The sequence below is a fragment of the Notamacropus eugenii genome, chromosome 1 (genome assembly GCF_028372415.1).
Source record: "Notamacropus eugenii isolate mMacEug1 chromosome 1, mMacEug1.pri_v2, whole genome shotgun sequence".
Lineage (NCBI taxonomy): Eukaryota > Metazoa > Chordata > Mammalia > Diprotodontia > Macropodidae > Notamacropus > Notamacropus eugenii.
Window position 1 is genome coordinate 249,150,028 of NC_092872.1, and position 24,211 is coordinate 249,174,238.

General features: G+C 38.1%; 1 protein-coding gene across 3 annotated transcripts in view; it reads right to left on the minus strand.

Moving 5' to 3' along the window:
• The window catches only part of ERLIN1 (ER lipid raft associated 1), a 60,535-nt gene that overhangs the window by 17,975 nt on the left and 18,349 nt on the right, over positions 1-24,211 (minus strand). For all 3 annotated transcript variants that reach the window (XM_072628489.1, XM_072628490.1, XM_072628491.1), the window contains exons 4-8: positions 23,586-23,632; positions 21,750-21,811; positions 19,658-19,783; positions 18,129-18,202; positions 8,847-8,905 (exon numbers count right to left, since the gene is read on the minus strand). In XM_072628489.1, coding sequence (XP_072484590.1) covers positions 8,847-8,905; positions 18,129-18,202; positions 19,658-19,783; positions 21,750-21,811; positions 23,586-23,632 — 368 coding nt within the window. The remainder of the gene's footprint in view (positions 1-8,846; positions 8,906-18,128; positions 18,203-19,657; positions 19,784-21,749; positions 21,812-23,585; positions 23,633-24,211) is intronic.

The following is a 24,211-nucleotide window of genomic DNA, read 5'->3' on the forward strand; positions in this document are numbered from 1 at the left end:
TCATTTCTAAAATATATAGAGAACTGAGTCAAATGTACAAGAATACAAGTCATTCCCCAATTGATAAATGGTCAAAGATATGAACAGGCAGTTTCCAGAGGAAGAAATTAAAGCTATCTATAGTCATATGAAAAAATGCTCTAAACCACTATTGATTAGAGAGATGCAAATCAAAACAACTCTGAGGTATCACATCACACCTCTCAGATTGGCTAACATGACAAAACAGGATGATAACAAATGTGGGAGAGTTGGAACACTAATCCATTGTTGGTGGATCTGTGAGTTGATTTAGCCATTTTGGAGAGCAATTTGGAACTATTCCCAAAGGGTTACAAAAATGTAAATACCCTTTGACCCAGCAATACCACTTCTAGGACTGTATCCCCAAGAGACCATTAAAATAGGAAATGGTCCCACACGTACAAAAATATTTATAGCAACATTCTTTATGATAGCCAAAAACTGGAAATCAAGGGGATGCCTATCAATTGGAGAATGGCTGAATAAATTGTGGTATATGAATGGAATGGAATACTATTGTGCTGTAAGAAATGATGAACAGGAATACTTCAGAGAGGCCTGGAAAGACTTATATGAACTGATGCTGAGTGAAAGGAGCAGAACCAGGAGAACTTTATACACAGTAACAACCACAGTGTGTGAGGAATGTTTTCTGGTAGACTTAGTACTACTTCATTGCAGTGCAAAAACTGAAAAAATTCCCAATGGTCTCTTAAGGCAAAATGCCTTCCACATCCATAGAAAGAAGTGTGGAATTCGAATGTAGAATGTAGCAGATCATTTTCTTTTGTACTACACTTTGGTTTGTTTTATGATTTCTCCCATTCATTTTAACTCTTTTATGCAAAATGACTAAGGTGAAAATGTATTTAATAGGAATGTATGTGTAGAATCTATATAAAATTGTATGCTGTCTCAGGGAGGGAGTGGGGAAGTAGGGGGGAAGGAAGGGAAAAAAATCTAAGATATATGGAAGTGATTGTAGAACACTGAAAACAAAATTTAAAAAAATTAACACAGACCTAAAAAAAAAAAAAAACCAAATCTAAATTAATAAATGTTCACCAATGACTTAGAAGTCAAAAAAAAAAAAGGCATCTTCCAAAGATTAAAAAAAAAAATGAAAAACAGTTAGATGGCACAGTGGATAGAGTAACTGGGTCCAGAATCAGGAAGGCCCAAGTTCATAACCAGGCCCAGATACTTAGAAGTTGTGTGACCCTGGGCAAGTCACTTACCCTGTCTGCCTCAGTTTCCTCAACTGTAAAATGGAGAGGATAACAACACCTACCTCTTAGAGCTGCTGTGAGAATTACATGAAATAATATTTACAAAGCATTTAGCACAGTGTCTGGCACATACTAGGTGCTTTAATAAGTAACTGTTTACTTCCTTTCAAAGAGACATTGAAAGACTTTTATGAACTGGTGAAGAATAAAGTCAGAAAATAGTTTTTATGAAGACTAAAACAAACAAAGCCAGAATAATTTATACTGTAACATCAACATTTTTTTAAAAAAGCTATTTTGAAGAAATAAAACCAATGAAGACTGAAATGAGCAGCACCAAGAAAACAACTGATAAAATAAGAACAATACAAAAACAATACAAAAAGAATGCCATTGACCAAGTTCCAGAGGCTGGACAACGAAGTGTACAACCCGCTTCCTGACAGTAAGGGGATGGTCATACTCAAAGTACAGAATGAAACATATTTTTTGGATACAGCCACTGAGGGAATCTGTCTTGTCTGACTATTCATATTTGTAATAAAGATTTTGTTTTTCTTTTTTTCCTAATTAGGAGTAGAACAAAAGAGGAAAAGATTTGTTAATTTAAAAAATAAAACTTAATTTTAAAAAAAAGAACTTAATAAAAACAATGAAACTCAATGCTCAAAGGGGTGTGGGAGAAAAGGGTACACTCACACTCATTCACTGCAAACTTGTGGAATCTTTTTGGTGAACAACCTGCCAGTACACAATAAAAATTACAAAAATATGATTCGATAATTCCATTGCTATGAACACAGCCTGAAATTAACAAAAATTAAAATTTTAAAAATTAACAAAAAACATTCAAAAAACATCTATCTGCTGAGAAATTTTTCATTTCAGAATTATATGTAATTGCCCCCCAAAAGCTGAAATAACCCTAATAGTCCACATACAGGAACGATTAAATAAGATACTTTAATTTAATGGAATATTATAATAAAATGAAAACTTGATAAGCATGAAAAATAAAAAGAAGGAAAAAAATGCAAAGTTTAAAAAAAGCAGATGCAGAAGAAGGGGATTCATGTGATCTACAATCATTTAAGAGAAAAGAAGAAAAATAAATGGACAAAGAATTGGATGGAGGCTTAGGCATAAGTGACAAATTATTAATATTTTATGCATTCAAATTAATTAAAATGTATATATTTACTGAGCAAGCTCAGCTAGCTGTATTGGTGTTCAGTATTAAGTTTTAGTAAAATATGTCATTTTTTTTAAAAGATTGTCAACCAATCCATCAATAAGCATTTATTAAGTATTTACAAGGTAGGCATTGTGAATACAATGGAATACAAAGAAAAAGCAGAAACGGTCCCTCAAGAAATTTACCTTCTAATAAGGAAGACAATATATATACATATATAAATCAGAACATGCAGGATAAATACAGAATAGGTGGAAAGACCCTTAGAGGAGATGGAACAAGCAGCTAGGGGGACCAGGAAAGTAAGATCGCCAAAAACTGTAACAGCTAGAGGCTGGGAGACAAAGCACACCAGGTGTAGCACAGAGCCAGTGCAAAGGCCAAGGGCCAGGGATGGAGTGTCATGTTTAAGACTGCTAGCAGGCCCAGAGCAATAGGGAGTAAAATGCAAGAATATTGGAAAGGTAGGGAACAGGTAGGTGGAAGAGTTTTAAATGCCAAACAAAGGACCTGTACTTTCAGGGCTGAGTGAAGAATGGATTGAAGTTGGGCAGAAGTGGGGGGAGGGGCAGGACTTGAGGACCTAGGACAGGGGTGGGCCCCGCATGCAGCCGCATGTGGCCCTATAGGTCCTCAAGTACGACCCTTTGACTGAATCCAAACTTCACAGAACAAATACCCTTAATAAAAAGATCTGTTCCGTAAAAGACCGTACCCAAGGACATAGAAGATCTGTGGCCTTGAAGCCACAGGTTCCCAATCCCTGGCCTAGGAGAAAGGCTATTAGAGCCTGAACTAGGCTGATAGCTGAGTGTAGAAAGGAGACATATACAAGAGAAGTTGTAGAGGAAGTCAGGATTACAAGATTTGACAACTAACTAGATATGTGGGATGCCACAAAAGAGAATTTTAGAAAAGTGAAGTGTTTGGAGGAAAAATAATGAGTTCTGAATCTGAGATGCCTGTAAGATATTAAGTTTGAAATATCCAACATTTAGTTGGTAATGTGGGACTAGAGCTCAAAAGAGAAACTAGGGACCAATGAACAGATCTGGAAATTACTTGCAGAGAAATGATCATTTAACCTATGGAAGCTGATAAAAACACTAAATTAAAGAACATAAAGAGAAGAGGGCCCAGGACGAAGATTTGGAGGATTATCTACTGTTAACTGGCATAGAGGAAACAAAACTGAGGAGAGATCAGTCATGTAGGAGAACCTGAAAAGTATCCTAGAGGAGAAGATGGTCAATAATGGCAGAGACTGCAGAGGTCAAGAAGGATGTAGAAAAGGCTATTAGATTTGGCAATCAAGAGATCACTGGTCACTTTGAAAAGTCCAGTTTCAGTTGAGTGACGAAGTTGGAAGCCATCCTGAAGAAAGTTTCTAAGAAAGTAGGAGAGGAGGACATGAAGGTATCAACTGTGGATAGCTTTTTCAAGGAGTTTAGCTGAGAGAGGGAGAAAATATGTAGTCTGGTAGTTGCTGGGCACAGTAGGATCAAGTGAAGGATATTTAAAATGAAGGAGATTGAAGTGTACTTGTAGGCCAGGAGGTAGGCAGAGAATAAAAATTAAAGAAAGAATGGGTTGAAAAAAGGTTCAATCTTCTGAAAAAGAAAGGAAGAGATCAAGAGTATATGTAGAGCAGAGGTATCAAACATGAGGCCTTAACCAAACGAAAATGTAATTGGAAAACATCTAACAAAGTAAATAAAAATACAATAAAACATAATGTTATTGTGTGTTTATCTAAGTCAGTGTTGTTTAGTAGTCCCTGTTTCTATTTGAGTTTGACATGACTGATACAGAGAAACTAACTTTATCAAGGAGAAGGGAAATCTGATCATCAGAGACTGGAGTAAAGGAGGAGATGGTGGGGGTGAGATATTTGATCAATATGAAATAAAGACAGGGCTCTCAGGGAATGGACTGAAGTTTTTTGAAGTATAAGGCAAGATCCTCAGAGTGAGCATGTGGGAAGTGCAGGGAGTGAGTGGTATGGGAAGCTTGAGAAAAAAAAAAGTGTTGAATAGCTACTGTGGTAAGTGTGTCAGAGAACTAGGGAGGAGGAGGAGGAAGGATGATTTGCTGTAGTGAGGGTCCCAACTGAGATCAGTTTCAGGATGTCCTACAGTTCTGTTCTATAGCACATAAGAAAGACCTGAAATAGTATTTGATGGTGGGAATCATACAGGAAGTCAGGAAGGTTAACAATAGAAAAAGCTGAGATGGAAAAATTCATTCTTCAAGGTCCACAGACACCAGTTCATTCTCTGCCTTTCCTTATTCCACCCTGCCTCTCCACTTTGTCTCTCTCCTACAGCCTTTGTTATACGCTGCCTTATACTCAATTATTTGAGAATTTATCCTTTGCAGATTCTGTCAAATAGGATTTAATTAGTCTGGGTCTGTAGATTCAAATTCAAAGACATCAGGTGCTTATTCACTATATTCTCACTCATCTTAGGTTTCAATTTTCTCTGTCCTATTTGCTGTTAATTTAGGGCAGGCCTGCACAACTTGCAAGGCCTCGAGGGCCGCAGGTTGAGTAGGCCTGATTTAGGGTGTGGTCTTGTGCAAGTCATTTAACATCTCTGAGCCTCAGTTTCATCTTCTGTAAAATAGGGTTTCTGATATTTGTATGACTTAACTCACAGAGTGGTTGTAAAGAAAGCAGTTTGCAGACTTTAGGTGCTATATCATAGGTTCTTTGGAATTGTAGTTGGTCATTGACTTGATCTGAGTTGTGCAGGCCTGCCCTAAATTAATGCTGGAAACAGGATTTAAAGTAGGTTTGTCCTTGCTCAATATTTATTAAGCATCTACTTTGTTACAAATATAAGTATTATATACTGGGAGATGCAAAAATATATAAGATAGAACCTACTTTCAATGTTCTTTATAATCTACTAAAAGGAAATAGGATTTATATAGAAATAAACTTAATATAAAATCCGTTAGAGTTGGAAGGAACCAAGAGATCAACTAATCCAACATTTTCATTGTACAGATGAAGAATCTGAGCCCTAGGGAGGTTAAATGTGTTGCAGTAGTTGTCCTTGCTATGTACGAGCTATGTGACCACTGATAATTCACTTAACCTCACTAACCCTCAGTTTCCAAATCTGTAAAATGGAAATACTATTTTTACTACATATCTCACAGGTTTGTTGTGGTAGAAATGCTTTGTAAATCTTAAAAGAAGTACATAAATTAGTTATAGTTATTGTTGCTAATTGTTATAATAAGCATCATGACATAGTGGATAGAGGGCCAAGAAGTCTTGGGTTCAAATTCTGCCTCCAAAGCATTATCTATGGTACTTTAATCTTCTCTGAAAACTGTACGTTGCAGGTGAGTTGCCAGGCTATATCAGTAAAGGAAATGTCTAGACTGCAAGTTCTTTATACCAGTGAAATCTCAGGTTCAAACCAAAAACAAAATTGTCATCATTATCATCATGATTCCCTGGGAAACCAGAGTTTTCTCTAGGAGTTCTATCTGTTGGTTTATGCTGGGACAACAGGTGAGTCAGTCTATTTGGAAACCTTAACAACAGAAATAAGTAGCCCATGTCTAACCTAGTGAGTTCTGACTAGGCATTTGACTGTGTATTGAGGTTAAGAAGGAACTATATGGTGTACTGAGACAAAATAGAAGCTTTCTAGACTCTCAATCAAGGAGTAATATAGAATCAAAGAATTTTTTTTAAGACTTTGAAGGAACCTTTGATATCATCATAGTCAAACATTTACCATATACCTACTACGGTATGCAAGGCACTTTGAAAGTGTTAGAAATGCAAAGTATAATAAATAACAATTCAACCCAAAAAGCATTTGTTAACTACCTTGCCCTTGAGCCTATATTCTTATGGGAGCCTACAACCTTCTTTTATGGTAAAAAGGATATTTGCACATAGAAAGGTAATGCTACATAAACCTGTTTCTGAGGAGCGCCACATGTACAGATACTAAGTGCCTCAAGAGTTCAGAGGTACAATGAGAAATGAAAAGTATGAAGAATTCAGAGAAGTATGGGAAAACTTAAATAAACAGACGCAGTGTGAAGGAACCAGGAAAACAATGCACAATGACTACATTAGTGTGAATGGAAGGAACAACAAAAAAATCCCTGAATATTGTAATTATATTGACCAAGGATGGTCCTAGAATAGAAAAAATATACTTTCTTCCCCCTTCGCTGAAAGGAAGAAGAGAGAGAGTGGGGAATCCATGAACATAAGAGTACTATACATAATGTCAACACATGGTGGATATTGGTTAGATCTTTTGTACATCTGTTTTTTTATATTAAAATCTTTGTTAAAAAAAGCTTAAAGAACAGTGCAGGAAAATAAATGTAATGGAAAAATAAAAGGTAAAAAAATAAAATTTTTTTCAATCTTCAGGGTTCAGAGAAAAAAAACACAGCAAGCTAGGGTAGAGAGACAAAGAAGGCTTCATTTTCCATGGTGAAAGTGAAATATGAAAGACCTTGAGGGACTTCAACAAGTGAAAAAGAAGGGGAAAGGCTTTTCAGGCATAGAGAAATATGTGACAAAACTAAGGCCCAAAGAGATGAACAGTGATTTTGACCAGTGTCTCCTAAGTGATCAGTGGCAGAGACTAACCAGGGCAAAGCCAATATTCAAAATGGTTAACCCTAAATGTTTCTCGTTCAAATTGCTTATTTCATTTCCACAAATTCAATATATTCACTTAACAACAGTGAACATCTGTTAAAGAATTCAATTTTTAAAGTTATTGTATTTTCTAAGTCAAAATGTAGCAATGTAGTAGCACCATTTATATGGGGGAAATCACACACACACACACACACACACGTCTGATCTAGAGAAGAAAATTCCTGACACCTTTGAATCCTTGCTTCACAACTCTCCTAAAACATGGGTTAGACAAGCTAAGATAATGAAACTAAGAAATAGGCTGTTGAAATGCAAACCCAACTTTTAGTATCAACTCTGATCCAGACTGAAAGGCTGATCCTGTCTCCTCTTTCCTGATCCAGTATCTACCTTGACCTCACACCCATCCCCCCTCAAAAAAATATGCTGAAATGCTGAACAAGTAGCATTAAGTGGAAAGTGGGAAAAAAAAGATGGAACCTGGTTACCGAGAACCTTAATCTCCTGTCATTGTTCTATTAGCACTGGGAAGTCACTGAATGTTTTTGGGTAGACATGATTAGAGCAGTACAGATCAGCCTGGCAACAACAGATAGGCTGAATTAAAGAGAAAGACACTACCAGGCATGTGGTCATGAAGGCCTAAAGGATCAGCCTCTTTGAAGGCATCGTAAGCTTGGGGTGCTTGTGGTACAGCAATAGAAAATGGCACCAAAGTTATCAGTTCTTTTCCCTAATTAGTACAAGACTGACAAACCAAAGAGTGGAGCATATTATCTGGAGCTCAGCAAAGAATTTGACAGTCTTATTCATAATGCTCTGGTAAACAAGACATGGGCTAAATGATGACAAATAGAATCAGATAGCAAAGACAGGATGTGGCAACTGAGAAGTGAAGAGTGAAGGATTATTCATCATCAGGTTGTGAGCTTGGGTGACTAGAAGTGCAGTGGTACCTTCAACAATAACAGATAAGTTAGGAAGAGGAGAGGGATTTCAGGAAAAGATAACTAATTCCATTTTGGACATGCCAAGTTATCCATTATCCCTACCCTATCTCCTCAAATCTCTAGCCAAGCGCAGGACACAAACCAGGCAGACTGTCTTCAGAAACAAGACTCTACTCAAGAAACAGTTTACCTTGGAAAGACTCTAATGATTCTATATCACTCTGAACATACAACTGCACATAACAGATAAACAAACTTTAGGTCAATCACATGCCCACTATAATAATCAGTACAATAAAGGAATATGGTTTGAAAGCTTTCATGGATGACAGATTCTTTTAAATCAACAGATTCTACTGATGGCTTTGCACAAGTCCCTTTCTAGGCTTCCAACAATGGTCCTGGGTCAAGATCACATACCCACTCTCCTGAGAGTACCCTGCATTGCTACTTCAGTGTTTCCTTATGGGGTTCAAGCTAAAAGAATAGCGTATATAGGATGGCATACATTTCAAAAGGCTATTAAAAACAAAGACATAAGCCAAGTTCCAAAGTGAAAGAAGAGAAAATACTTTATAAGAAAAACAGAAACTAAAGTAACATTGCCCTGGTGATGATATTTTTGAAGGTGTCTACAACACATATGAAACTAATAAAGAAACAAAGGCACACATGCTCTGCTGCCCCCTCCCCCAACTGCTGAGTACAGTTTAATGCTTATATTTTTCCTAAACTGCTGGCACTGGTCTTCAGACAACCCTATATGGAATCAATGTGATCTCATGAACATTACTCACATTAGTTCAAAATTTCTTCTTATGGCTTCTGGGATTTTGGGTTTTGTAACACGCACAGCCTATTAAGAAAAAAAGCCAAAGTACATTTTAAAAGTATATCTAAATATATCTTTAAATCGACAGCTTTGCAGCCTTGAAGTGTTTATGTATATATCACAATTAATTCTGATACCCATCAACAGCAAAGAGGAGAGTCTACTGGAAAATTCTATACAGGTACACCCTACCAAACATTGTTTGTTAACTGGTTTAGCAAAAACAGAATGTTAAGTAAAACCTTACAGGAAACACTTAATTCCATAAGAACAATAATCCACACAGTAACTGACATGGCAATAAAATGTAGATCCCAAGAAGTCAATGCAGCTAGCACTTCAAGCCCTAACCCAAACTGTCACCAACCACCCAATCTGTGTCTTGGATAATCAAGGGAATGATATTAACTCAGGGTTTAAATGTAATGTATTAACACCATTACTACGTAACTACCTTTAGTTCAACCAACAAACATGCAGGATACACTATGTATTCCATGATGCCACTTAAAGAAGAAAGTTTTGTCCTATCTTACCCTAAGGTCAAGCAGTTCTGAGTTAGTGTTACTCCAATCAGCCTGAAAAACAAAGCTACCTAACTTTCTCCACAAAATAGCACTGATCTCCAATTTGATATCTTTGACTTTCTTACTATTTTACAAAGATTCAAAATACTACAAATCAAAGACTGGGTAGGTTGAACTATTAATCCAAAGGAATTCTGGTCATTAGTGCAATTATAAAGATTTAACAATGAATGTATATCTCTGTCCCCAAACCTGTACCATGGATGACAGTTGCATAGCTAAATGACTAAAAAAAAAAACTTATCCAGGATAGTCGGGCAGTAGCAAGACATGCTACAAATAGAGGTACCCTTCCCTCCTCTGGGTCCAGGCTATCCCAGAACTGATCTGGACTGTTTGAATGCTCAGATGGTTTGGAGATGGCTGTCATTAACTTTATTCCTTCCATTAAGCTGGAGGACCACCAGGCTTTACCATTTGCCTTGCCTACATAATCTTGTAGACTTCCAGCACTGATAACTGATCTTACTGAAATAACTGAAGGACCTCTGTGACTTTTACCATTTGACCCAAAGATGCACCTTTGGGACTTTGGGGCTTTCCATTCACCTTGCAGCTAGATTTCTTTTATAAGTTACCTTCTCCATTTAGACTGGGAGTTACTTGTCAGCAGAAAGGGTCGAGCTTTTTCTATTTGATTTCCAATACTTAGCAAGTGTTTTCTTGGCACATAATGCCTTTTCATTTATCATTTATTAATTTATTATCGTCTACCTTGTAACAGCTAAGAGCATTTCCTTCTCTATGTTATACAGTTTTACATAGGGCACAGTCAATCTAACAAAACTTGTAGTTACTCTACGCATTTCTTCTGAGCATTGTGTATTCATATTAACAAAGACTAGAATTTACCTAGAAAGTATCACTTGTAAGGCACTAGCTTACCAAGTACTTAAAAGCACAAAAGTCATTAAAATTTTTTACAGCTAAAGCATAAAAAAAATGAAGACATTTTAGATTTTCCTAAAGAAGTAGACAAAAACTTCAGTCCAAAGGGCAAAATATTAGTTTCTAAATGACAGCCCTGCTTTAACCACTATATGAAACAATTAAATCTTTAGATGCTAATCAAATTGTAGTGCTCTTAAACTAAAAACATTCTACTACTCTGTCTTTGCATTAGGTTCTGGCTGTCATATTTACTCTGATGGATCCATAATTTCAAACTAGGTACTCTATCTACTACTACACATTGCAGCCTTACCATGACTCTTATTTTTTTAACCAAACCTGTACTTTCACTGGTGTTAGGAACTCCCAGTGAGGAAACTTCCTCTGCCAATGAAGATCAACAACTGTTCTGTAATGTGCAAGCTTAGAGAGATTAAGTGTCTTGCCCATAGTCACAAAGTATGTATTGGTGGCAGACTTGAATTCAGTTCTTTCTGGCTCAGAAGCAAGCTCTCCAACCACTAAAATCCCACTTTCTACAGAAAGTTTTCACAATCCCCCTTAATACTAGTGCGTTCCTTATGTTGATTATTTCCATTTCATGCCATATATACACACACATACATAAATCTTGTTTGTTCATAGTTGCTTGGATGTTGCTTCCCCCATTAGACTGGGAGTTCCTTGAGAGCAGGAGATGTCTTTTGTTTGAGGATTTCTCTTTGGACTTTCTTGGTCTCCTCAAATTTTCGTGGCTGGCCTTCAGGAAGAAGGCACTTATTAAATGCTAATGGCTTACTGAACGACACTAAGCCATACTGCCTCTTTCATGTCTTCTTATCACTGAGTGATTTTTGTTCAAGTCATTCCAGAAATAGTCTGTGAAGGATCTCCCCAAGGTAACAAAGGTCCTTTTCCTTGCCACTGCTAAATTTTCTACTTGTACTACTGAACCCAACCACACCCTTCTGCTAATCTTCAATCTCTCCTTATCTAGTGGCTTCCTCCCCTCCTTGTCTAAAAACATGCCCAGGCCATCTTCCCTTTTAGAAAAAAGAATAAAAAACAAAAAACCTTTGCTTGACTCAAAAGAAACCTGCAAAACCCAGGAGCTAACATCTCTTTTTTTCTCCCTTTCACAGCTAAACTCCTGGAGAAAGTTGTTTATTCTCACGAGCCCCACTTTTTCTCTTCTCATTCTCAGGTGAGAAAGTTAGCAAAGATCTCTTAATTGTCAAATACAATATTCTTTCAGTCCTGTTCCTTCACCTGTCTTCAAGCACTGTTAACCAGTCTCTTCTTTTAGATACAATCTTCTCTGGGTTTTCAGAATACTGCTCTTTCTTGGTTCTCATACCTTCATCTCAGTCTTCTTTGCTGGATTTTCAGCCCTGCCCAGCCCCTCACTGTGAAGTTGGACCTCTTTTCTCTATACTCTCTCTATAGTCAGCTCCTAATAGATTTCATTATCTCTAGGCAGATAATTCTTCAGTCCAATACCACCAATCCCCTATTGGAAATTTCAAAGTGGATATATTATAGGCACCTCAAACTCAATATATCCAAAACAACTTATTATCTTTCCCCAAAAAGATACCCCTAATACCTAATTTACCTATCTTTTTCAAGGGTACCACCATCCTGCTATTCACCCAGGTTCACAACCTCAAAATTACCTTGACTTTTCATCCTCTTCCACACCAATAGTCAGTGAATGAGCGCTGTCTCAGCCAAACTGAGACCTGTTAAAGATCATACCTTGAAAAGGCCAATGTTCCCCACTGCATCCTGGGCCATCTCCAGTCATCCTGATCTGGCCACAGAACTCAGATAACTCAGGATGAGAGAGTGAGGCTGATGACTGCACAGCCCTCCCTCACTTAAATCCAATTCACTTGAATGTCAGAGCATCACCTTCCTGAGGTGATGAGAATGAAGGACAAAAAACAATTCAACCAGTAGCCAAGTCTTGTCAACTCTACCTCCACAATATCATTCACATCCACCCCTTTCCATCTACTAATAGTCATCACTGTGGTCCAGACATCATCACCTCTCAATGCACTGCTGTAGTAGTACAAATGAACTCCCCAAATCAAGCCTCTCCCTTTCTAAGCCATCCTCCACACAACTGTCAATATAATATTCAAAAAACCTATATCTGACCATGTCATACTCCTGCTTAATAAACTCCCTTGGCTCCATATTGTCTCTAGGATCAAATGCAATCTCCTCTGATTTGCACGTAAAGCCCTACACATCACTCACTTTCATGCATTCTATGGTCTGGCCACATTTGGCCCTTCATGCAACATTCCAAATCTTCCACCTCTGTATCCTGACCCAAATATCCCCCATGCCTGGAATGTACTTTCCTCTCCTCTACATCTCACCTACACCTCCTTCTGAGTTCAGGGCCTTTCTCTACAGGAGACCTTTCCTATTCCTTTCTGTTGTTTGTGCTCTTCTCCAAGTATATTTATGTAATACAACTTTGAGACAATGTGGCCCAGCAGAGCACTAGGTCTGGAAGCAGCAAGTGGGTTTCAACCCCAGCTCTGACAATGGCTAAGTAAATAAAGATGGGCATAAGTCCCTCAGTCTTTCTGAACTCCAGCATCCTCACCTGTAATAACACCTCTAGTAGGGGCACTTTCACTGAGAAAGCTGCCTGGATAAAGAGAAGCCACCCAGCTCTCACAAACTCATGCCAAACAAATTCACACCACACAGAATAATGATCAAAAAATCCAATGAGAAACTACAGTGACTTTCCACCCTCAAATACAACTACCCAAAAAAGATAGCCAGAAGCACAAGGATGATAGCAGAGGGAGGCCCCATCAGCAAAGCCAATGTCAGCAAATGGCAGCCTCCTGGCACATCCAGAGATGTCCAGGGACATGTGTAGTCTGTAAGATTCTGTGTCCAGGGGCAACAAAAGTGGAGGGCTCCCTTGAAAACACCTCAGGGTGGTCACAAAGCACTATGGTAGGGACTAGGAAAGTGCTGGAGAGCAGTACAATGGGCAGCAACCAGTATGACACTACAGTGCTCAGACAGAGAAGAGTCAGTCAATAAACACCGATTAAACACCTGCTATGTCCCAGGAACTATGCTAAATGCTGGGCATACAAACAAAAGCAAAAGATCTCGAGGAGCTCACAATTTAATGAGGAAGAAGTGTTCGGGTCTAGAGGACTGAAAGTTCCTAAAAACATGTCCTGAAATGTCAAAGAGAGTCCTGAAGATCCAGCCCTCTGAACCTCAAAGATCCAAGAAGCACTCCCAGAAATGCAGGTCATGCCTGAAAGCCAGCATTCCACCTAAAGGTGCATTAGTAGGTAGACCCTGCCCCTGACACAAGGACCTATTTCATAAACTAAAGCTAGAGAGATAGTCAAAGAGAATCAACGAAAACACCAACCAGTATCAAAAATCATCATAAATCTAGAAGTAACACAAAAACTATCACTATCAGGACTGCAGACAGACATTCTAAGGAAAAAATGGATTTTCTACAATTAAATGAATACCATGTGAAGTTTTTCAAATATTAATAATTTCAGGTGATCTAGGAGGTTTGGCACCTAAATAATAATATGAATATGAAATACCTTCAGTGCACAGCCTTTGGTTATATGGTAATGTTAGTTCTGACATTACTGCTGCTGGGCCCCCTTCCTCTCATTTTCACTAAAAATCCCTCCTCCCCAATCAAAAGAGAGAAAAAAAACCTCATAATAAATAGCAAAGTCAAGCAAAACAAATCCACACAGGGGTCATGTCCAAAAATGTAAGTCTCTTTCTGAATCTTGAGATCCTCACCTCTCTGCTTCATCCTCAGTTCTCTGGAGTCATGCTTGGTCACTGCACTGAGCAGCGCTCTTAAGTTTTTCCCAGTTGTTTTTCTTTCGTGTTGCTGTTTTTGTATAAAACTTCCGTTCACTTTACTCAGGGTCAGTTCATACTAACCTGGATTCTCTGACATCATCTCTTCTGTTAATCCCTATGGTGTAGTCATATTTCATTACATTTATATACCACAATTTCTTGTACCCTCCCTTGGCTTCCAGCTTCTCCATCCTCTCCTCTCTTCTCTATCCCTCCTTCTACTTGATTAGGGAGCTTGTTTTGCGACAATTCCCTTCCCAATATTAGCCTACCCCTTCACCACCTCCCACCTCTTACTGCCCTGCTGAACTGGTTGCATATCTCTACATGAAACTGTGTGCTGTCCCCAGTCCTCCTTTGTTCATTTCAGAGAAGAGTCAGGTTCATATGGTGCCCATTCCTCTTACCCCTTCCTCCATTTCTCTATCCTCGTCTTTTCTCACTTCACCCCCATGTTAGGAGAATTAGTGTGTTCCGCCCTCTCCCAAGACCACCCTCCACCTCCTTCCTACGACTCTCACCAATTACTATTTTTCCCTTCCCTTTCAAAGAACAAACCCAGCTTCCCCCAGAACCTCTGTGGCTCTCATTTAACCCTCCCCATACCCTTGAGGACACGAAGGTTCCAAAAGGCCCCTAGTTTCTTCCTCCTCGTTAGAATCTTCTCACCGTATCATTACCCAGCTCCAATTACTTGGATATACTTTGGTGATAATAGTCTGCATTGATATAGTGCTTTAAGGTTTGCAAAAAAAAATTACCCACATTATTTCATTTGATCCTCACACAACCACCCTGGGAGAGAAGTATTATTATCATCTTCATTTTATAGATGAGAAAAGCGAGGCCCTGGTTAAGTGACTTGCCCAGGACTCACAAAGGTAGTGACTATCTGAGGCTGAACTTGAACTGAAGTCTTCCTTACCCCAGATCCAACACAAGTTTGTAGTGAGCCAAAGCTTTTGTCTCTTTTCCTAAAATGTTAATTGTTGCTCCAAAGCTCCTGCTGAGACTTCTCTGGACAGTGGTTTATTTTTTTTTTTGGGGGGGGGGGGGGGTTGTTTTTGTTTTTACAAACCAATTGTCCACCAGGAGTCACCCAAGACAACAAAGGCATCAGGATTAAAAGCCATGCCATGAAACAATGTTGCCAGGGTGGGGATCCTGCAGCCTTGAGGCCACATGTGGCTGTCTAAGTCCCCAAGTGAGGCCCTTTGATTGAATCCAAACTTCACAGAATAAATCCCCTTAGGAAAAGGATTTGTCCTGTAAAATTTGGACTCAGTCAAAAGGCTACACCCAAGCATATAGAGGGTCACATGTGGCCTTGAGGCTGCAAGTTTACCCACACCTGATTTAGAGCATGGGTTTTTACCTGGGGAGGGAGGGGGCATGCCAGGAATTTTTGTTGTTGAAGCTGCTTTGTTTTAATATTTTGTTAACTGTATTTCAATATAATTAGTTTCCTTTGTAATCCTATACATTTTATGTACTTAAAAATTATTCTGATAATTTTATGCATTTAAAAATATTATTCTGATAATCTGATGGGGATCTATGAGTTTCACCAGATTGTCAAAGGGGTTCAGAAAACAAAAAAGGTTAAGAACCCCTGGTTTTATAGGGTTGGCAAAAGACCATAAGAGTACATTGTATTTCTTGGAGACAAGTCACTAGAAAACCCCTGTCATAGAACTCATGTTTCCCCCACACTTCTGAATTTTTCTATTAGTGTCAAGGGTACTGAGATCTTCCAGTTACCAAGGCCTAAACTTCAGTGTCACCCTTGACTTCTCCCATATATCATTACTAAATCTTGTCATTTCTACCTTCCCAATATCTGAGGTCCCCTCCTTTCCACTCATACAGCCACAGCTTTAATGCAAGCCCTTGTCACCTCTCAACTAGGCCAATGAATAATCTTCTCTCTGATTCCCCTTTCGACCCAGGCCAATTACATCCTCCACTTAGTAGTCACGGTGACTTTTCTAAAGTTTATAGAGCTGATCATGTCACCTGCTCACCCCAGTTTAGACCCTTATCTTGAGCTATTCCAATAGCCTAAGAGGCATCTCTTGCTTTTAATCTCTCTTTGTTTCTAATATTCACCCTACACACCCAAGCCAAACGACCTTCCCAATAATACTACCATGACTGTTATCTCTACTCAAAGACCTTCCATATAAAAGCATGTCATTCAAGGATCAGGTAGAAAAGGAACCAGAGTCAGAGAAGAGGAGACAGTGACAACAATCTACACACAACTAAAATTAGACCATTGATGTCAAGTTAATTTGCTCTATCTGGTCTCAAGGAGGCAGATTTTGGCTCAGTCTTAACAACATCTTTCCCAACAATGACAACTATCCAAAATAGCATTGGCTGCCTTCTCCAAGCGGGCCCCAGTCTACCCTTCCAGATTATCTTTCACTACTTCCTGACACAAACCCACTCATGGTGAACCAAGCCTGACTCTAGGATTCAAAGATACAGAGGTACAAGAGGCACCTTAGCAAACCCTTCACTTTATGATGGAAGAAGCTAAAAGCTAGAGAGGTGAAGTCACTTCTGCACAACGACAAGACAGTAAGTAAGCAGTCTGGTAGGGATTCAAACCCAGCTTTTTTGACGTGAATCTCATAGTATCGCCACAAGACAGAGGCTTTCCAGTCTTCATGGTTTTGCATATACTGACCTACCCAGAATGTTCTTGTCCCCAGTCTTTTTGGCTCTCTACATGCTACTCCTCTATCAAGTCTTATCTCAAACCCCACCTCCACAAAGCCCCCTCAACTGCACTAGGCTAAAGTATCTCCCCAACTCTTGGGCATTTTCACAGCAACCACAGACCTTGTCAAATCATTTGTTGTTGCTGGGACCTATTATTGAACCTTTTATTGTAATTTATCTCCAGACCTTTATGTCTTATCTTTCAAACTAGAAGATATGTTTCCTGAAAGCAGGGATCATAGAAGTCATACTTCCTTCATAATGGCATGATGCAGACTACAGTACTTTGGTTTACATATGGGACACGATAAATATTTCATGTGCTTTTTGTTTAAAATAATTGCCTAAGACAATGACCTTAAACAACAAAACAACTTTTTAATTAATTTACTTATACTTTTTAGATTAATTCCACCATACAAACACCTGCAACATCATCATATTGGCTACTTTCCACTCTATCTTATCCCTTTTTCCATTGTGTCTGTTCATTTGCCCCCAGATAAGTATACATTTCTTTTACATAGTCACACTGTGTGTGTGTGTGTGTGTGTGTGTGTGTGTGTACATGCACAATGCGCATTCGACTGGTTCCACTTCCTTCACATAGACTTCACACAAGTCCTTCAATATTTCTTAAGATTGCTCATATTTATCATCTGCAACTGCACTGCATCAGTATGTTTCGATAGCCGTGTCCTAGCTGTTAGACATTTTTAGGTTGCAATATTATTATAAATATCTTTAAATTGGGAGATCTTTTTTTCCTCTCTAATAAATAAATAGGGTATGTAGTCCCAATGAATGATTATTACATCAAGGTGTATAATTATTTTTTTAAGAGCCAGATCCCAGAAAGAACTGAAATTAATGAAACTATCTTGTAAAGCAATATAGGTGTGCAGACTTGACTTCTTTAATAAGATTCAGCTTGTTTACTCGTTCCTCTTAAAAGCACTCAAAGGGAATGGATGGTAGTTAAAGTAAACAGTAATAATTTTTAAATGTGCTAAATCATAAAGTCATCAAAATCTTTATTAGAGATGACCTAACATTTAATTATTTTTATATAAAATTTGTTGAATGAATGAGACCTGAATTTAGAATCTCAAATTCCTCAAAACCTCCCAGGATATTGGGCCTACCTGTATAGTGAGACCAGGGGCCATGACGTTCAGATCTTTCTGTAGGGCCTGCTTCAAGTTTTCATCTATCTGATCTGTTTTTGGAGGCAAGAAAACAGGAGGTGTTAAAACACATAAAATTTTTGCTATTCTACTAAAATTTAAACAAAAATTATCATGATCAATCCTGGACTTTAGAGAGTTAGACTCTTTTCTGAAGCTCAAAATTCTTCTTAAAGAAGTAGTGTTATGGGCAAAGGAGCACTCGGACTTGGCTTCAAATCCTGACTCTGCTAACTTAATGATCAGGTAATAGTGGGGAAGCCACTTAACCTCTCTAGTGATTTAGCACTTTCATTTGCAAAATGAGGGGCTGGGACTAGATAGTTCTAGACTGAAATCCATGATCCTACGTTTGTAATGTAGCTTTCTGTGGTGGGAAAAGTGGCAGGGATTATCACATCAAGAAAGTTAGAGGTTAAACAAAATGCTCCAAATTACTCAGTCAGTGGAGAATTTAAGTCTTTGACCTATGAAGTCCTAAAATTTCACTAATCTGAACACTAATATGTAAAAATCTGCATCAAGTTGAATTTGACAATCACTCTAATAACCATGTCTCTTTTCTACAAGACATAATAATATATCACTTTTCTACCACTGTCAGTCTTATTTTGATTTTGGATACAAGTCCACAGGAAAGTCTGTAAATAGAGTTTTCTCTCCAATACATCTACTTTACACAAATTCACCCTATGTTTTCTCTATTACCAAATTAGTGTGTTCACCAATCTTAGATTAACAAGTGACATTACAAACCTGGACAGACCAAACTGCCCCATCCCTATAAGGTCAAGTGAAATCAGTTTTATCCCATGGAGCCCTAGTCAGTAGATTTGAATCAAGTGATAGTTCACAATTCTCAGTGCTCTACTTGGTAGATATCCTAGACAACTGTTGCCTACATGGCAATCCCCACTGGCACATCCTTCACTAATGGAAGATTTTACTGTCAACTTCCTCCTATCCCAAAATGATTTTGAGTATTCATGAAAAAGAGAAGTACCTCCTCACTTTATTTTATCCAAAGAAAACATTCTACTCGAACTTCAAGAACATTCATCTATTCATTCACACCAGAGATTGTAGAATGAATACCCCTCCTGATTCCCACATATCTGTTTCACTAAGCGAAGTCAAGCTATAAAGAATTTGCAAGCAGATAAATTTACCCAATCTCTACTTAATTATGCACCATGAGTTTAAGAAAATAATTATCTGTCTTTAAAATGATTTTCTCCCAAGGCATTTAAAATCTAAACTTATAAAAAATTTTACCTCCAATCATGTTAACCATTTAGAGTAGTTTAACAGTATTACTTTCAAGGACATAGTTATTTTTTATAAGTTTAAGAACACTGCTCTCAAGAGAACACAAACATTTAGTAAATTTTTACTTTAAAAGCATCGATAAAACCAAAATAATTTAGTACTGGCAGACTAGGGGTCAAACTGCAGAGTCAAAATGGGGGAAGACAGGAAGCACTCACCAAACAACTCAATGTAAACTTCCTGAAGAGTGTGGGCACTGCAAAACTGGTTCAATTCATGATGTATTTTATTGAAGATTAAAGTCTTATCATAATCTGCAGTATAGTTTCTCACGATATCAAATACTGAAAGAGAACACACAAGATAGCCTTCCACAACAATACCCAGTGTCAAAAAGAAGAAAGGGAACTCAGAGCATTTTTAAGGGTACTCAATCAAGAATGCAGCTTCTACCTAAGCTAGAGTTTTCCAACTATAGGGTGTACTCCCCAAAGCTTTGGAGAACACAAAATAATGACCAAAAAATTAAGCCATTTTCAAGTATAACAATCACAAATACTCCTTTTTTGTTTTTTCAAAGAAAACAAAATCAATAAAAAGGAGAATAGAAGGCAATGGAAGCTTATGGAAGGGTTGTGTCCCAGAAATATAAGATGTGTCCCCCTATCAGCCCATCCTGGAGCAAAGATGGCCAGAGGCCATACTGCAGATATCAGATTTGGAGGTTTCTTGGCAAGCAGGGCAGGGGATTATCACCGTTCTTCAGGACACTTGGCCTGAACGGGATAGTTTTCTTGATGCTCTGGTCTCAAATCTCATCCCCCAAGGAAGAAAGAGGCTCCCAGGGGACCAGGTAAACAGAGGTAATAGAGGGCTAAGACCCTTCTCAAGTCTGCCACTCATATGTGGGATGACAAATGCATGTCTTTCCTCAAAGTCCCAGGTATAGAGTATACTGTAGTGTAGAGGTTTAAAGATTGAGGAGCTTATCCATCATCATGATTTCTCCTTTGCCTTTGGGAGGCAGTTTAGCGTAATGGGAAAAGTACCATATTTGGATTTAAAGGACCTGAATTTAAATTCTGGCTCTGTTACTTCCTATCTGTGTGACCCTGAGCAAGCAGCCTCTCTGGGCCTCAGTTCGCTCAACTGTAAAATAAGGGTGTTGAATTAGATGACCTTGATGATCAATTCCATCTCTATATCTATAATCCTAAAACCCTCAGTGCTATACAGTTATAATTTATTATCCTATACATACCTTTCATTTTATATTTTATTATAAAATTTGCTACAAATTCTTTATTATAGTTAAATAACATACTAGCTAAACAAACTATTTGCATCAATTGTACTGAAGAGTGGAAGGAGGGGCAAACAGCCTCCTAATCTGTTTGCAAACAAAGGTAGCATCATTATTGTAGTGTCCGTCCAAATGCCTTGCCTAAGCGAAGACAAGATGTCAATGACCAGGCAAGGGCACAATGATTTCCTTGGTGAAAGGAAGGTTTAGAATAAGCACAGTTTGGAGAAGTTAAAGTAGGGGACAACAAGAAGGAGAACACAGGGTTCTTGGACAGCTAGGAAGAGGAACAACCCAGATATCTAAAACAGAAGGCTTTCTTTCTCAGTACGACTTATCCCCTAAGGTAAACCCAATTCTGAGCACCTAGTAAATGCTTCACACTAGGTTGGGCAAGTTGAGGGTACAAAATAAGTAGAAGATACAGTCCTCTCACCTATATGGAGTTTAGCTGTAAAGTAAATCATACATACACACACGCACGCACACACACAAATGTGACCCCATGGTAGCATAGAAAAAGTATTAATTATGCAGTACAGATAATAAGCATAGAAGGATACGGAAAAATTAATGTAGGCTGAGTTTGAGGGAAAGAAGTAGTACTGAACCTGAGACTCCAAGGAGAGTTAGAATTTGGATAGATAAAAGACAGAAGTGAGTATATTCTTGACAAAAGGGAAAAATGCAAGGGGATATAACTGAGTCAAGTCTGTTGGGGAAATAGTAAAGAGACTGGTTTATGGTGGATTAGGGCTGGAAAGTATCAAGAAACAAGGTTAGATATGTAGGCTAGTCTTCTAACCTTTGCACCTATCATACTTGGACTTCCAAATAATTACCAAAAAAGGTTAGGCTTGGGTAAAAATTAAAATGTCCTCAAATGAACTGTTACTCCCAGTGTTACACCTACCTGAAGACTATTAAGTTAACCACTTTCCCAGATATCAGCTATGTATACTTTGATTCTGACACATTAGCAATAATAGAAGAGATGGGCACAATACCTGCAAAAGGAGCCAACATATTAACAACTTCTATTCGGTCAATATAGATCATGACCCCACCACTAGGAAAAAAAAAAAAAGACATGAAGAAAGTGAATTAACTATAAGATACGTGAATGTAAAAACAGACCTGCAAAACCATCTGCTCAAATATATACAATGAGTCATCTCCGCTAGATGAAAAAAATCTGAAAACATATCCTGTCCTTCACATATCAAGATGACATTATCAGCAATGGGGATATATTTGGATGCTCTATCTATCTACATTTACCTCTTTTTTTCTTGTAATCAAAGGCACACACAGTCAATTCTCATTATTTTGATAGTTATGTTCTATAAAGTCACTGTGAACACAGAATTAGAAATACTGAACCAGAGGTCCCAGGAGAAATACAAGGCTAGGTCCTTGCAAGCCTCTGGTCATAACATTTACTTTAGTAGTTTCTGGAGCAATCTCACATTTAGACTGGTGAATTTCCTCTTAGTTTTTCTGGATACACCCTTATTATTAATGCATTAACACTGAACTCACATTCAGCAACACTATCACTATCGCTCATGCTAAAATATGAAATTTACCTAACACGTATTTTCTTTGGAAAACACACCACAGACTTCTTGCACTTAGGAACACTTAGAAAGCACTTAGGAGCCATTTTAAATAACAAAATCACAAAGAAAAAGCAGAAAAATTAAAAAACGTGGCACTACATAGACATCAACAAGGATACTTGTTTTCAGTGTTAGAAATCAGTATCACCTTGATCTATCACAGTTGGGAAAGTGCACATCAGGCAACTCCAATTTTTCACCACTCTGTGTATATCCACGAAAGTGCCACAAGTATCGATTTTGGGGTTACAAATAAATTTTAGCAAGCAGGCTAATCCACAAATATGGAATCCTCAGATGAGGACTGACATTATCCCTCTTCAAGATGACTATAGGAGTGAGTCATGTAGTCTATGATTAAAAAACTAGCCCATTAATTAACATGGGTAATTAATTACGATGACCAACAACACACTTTGAAAATCAACAGAAGAAGCAGCTAGGTGGCTCAGTGCATAGAGCCCCCAGTATTGGAGTCAGGAAGACCCAAGTTCAAATCCAAACTCACTTACTAGCTGTGTGACCCTGGACAAGTCACTCAAACCTCACTGCCTCAAAAAAAAAAAAAAATCAAGTGATTCTCCCAAATAACTCTACAAGAAATCCATATAAAAGACAGAAAATATGACTAACACAAGAAACAAAGAAAGTCTCTACTTTTATAGAAAATATGACTAACACAAGAAACAGTCTCCACCTTGTATAGGAAATATGACTAAAGTCTGCATTCTCCATAGGCAATCACTTCCCTTTACAGACCCAAAAACTTTCTAGGTATCTAATATTATTTATTAATCTACTTGCATGTAATGTCTGAGATGTCATAATTTATATTCTTCTCTTTTTGGAACAATTCAATGTGCTGATTTTATTCTTCACATATTTTGGGCCTAGATGCTTTTGCCTCTTTTGTATCAAAGAATGTTTTTCCATAAAAATGCCCCTGGCAAATGGTTTGTACATTTAATACAGTTCTACTATGTTGCTGAACTTTCCTCGTGGAACTCCCTTTGATTCAATAGAATTTAAGACCACTGATGTTAAGGGTATAATATAAAGGTTTTGTTTAGAGACAGGCCTCCACTGGCATACTAAGTCTAGAAACATCCCTAAACTTGTCACATGTGTATTTTGAAGGCTTTCTAAGTAATTCCTAGATTTGTGAACAAGAACCTCCTCTATAAAAAACAGGAACCAAAAGCAGGCAAAGGGAAAGCTTACCTTGTTCCACAGGGCACATTTTTAACTTCATCAGTTTGTAGTGTTGTCTAGAAGAAAAAAAATCAATAGTCAAAATATATGCATGTAATCCCCAAAGCAATACATACTCCAGAAGCAAGCCTTTGCAGGGGACAAGGCACAGTACTGAGATAATAAGGTGAGAAAAGGTTCCCTTATTTATGCCATTCCACATGTAAACTGAGGGTATATTACAGTCATCACCAGTTATAAATTTGCCAGCCATAGCCATTCTCAAAAGCCATCTCCCCAGTTTTATAGGGATTCTAATACAATAGCATCAGCAGAAAGAACCCCATCACCTCAGAAATTACAGATCGTCCCAAGTACTAATGTAGAAGCATCATGGCAGCAACTGAAAGGTACCAAAGATGGGCTCCAGATGCTGTTAAGAAAATCACCACCAAATTTCCCCATCTGGGTGAGGGTATGTAGCCACATGGCTCATCTACAGGGATAGCCCAATAGGTGAAGAGGCCATGAGCATGTCTTTATCCTTGGACATTTGACTCTCCAGATTCTCATGCTGTACAAAGAGAGTATACATTAACTTTGCTAACTTCTTGTATTCTACATTGCAGCTAAGTTGGACAACAATCTGTTCTCCT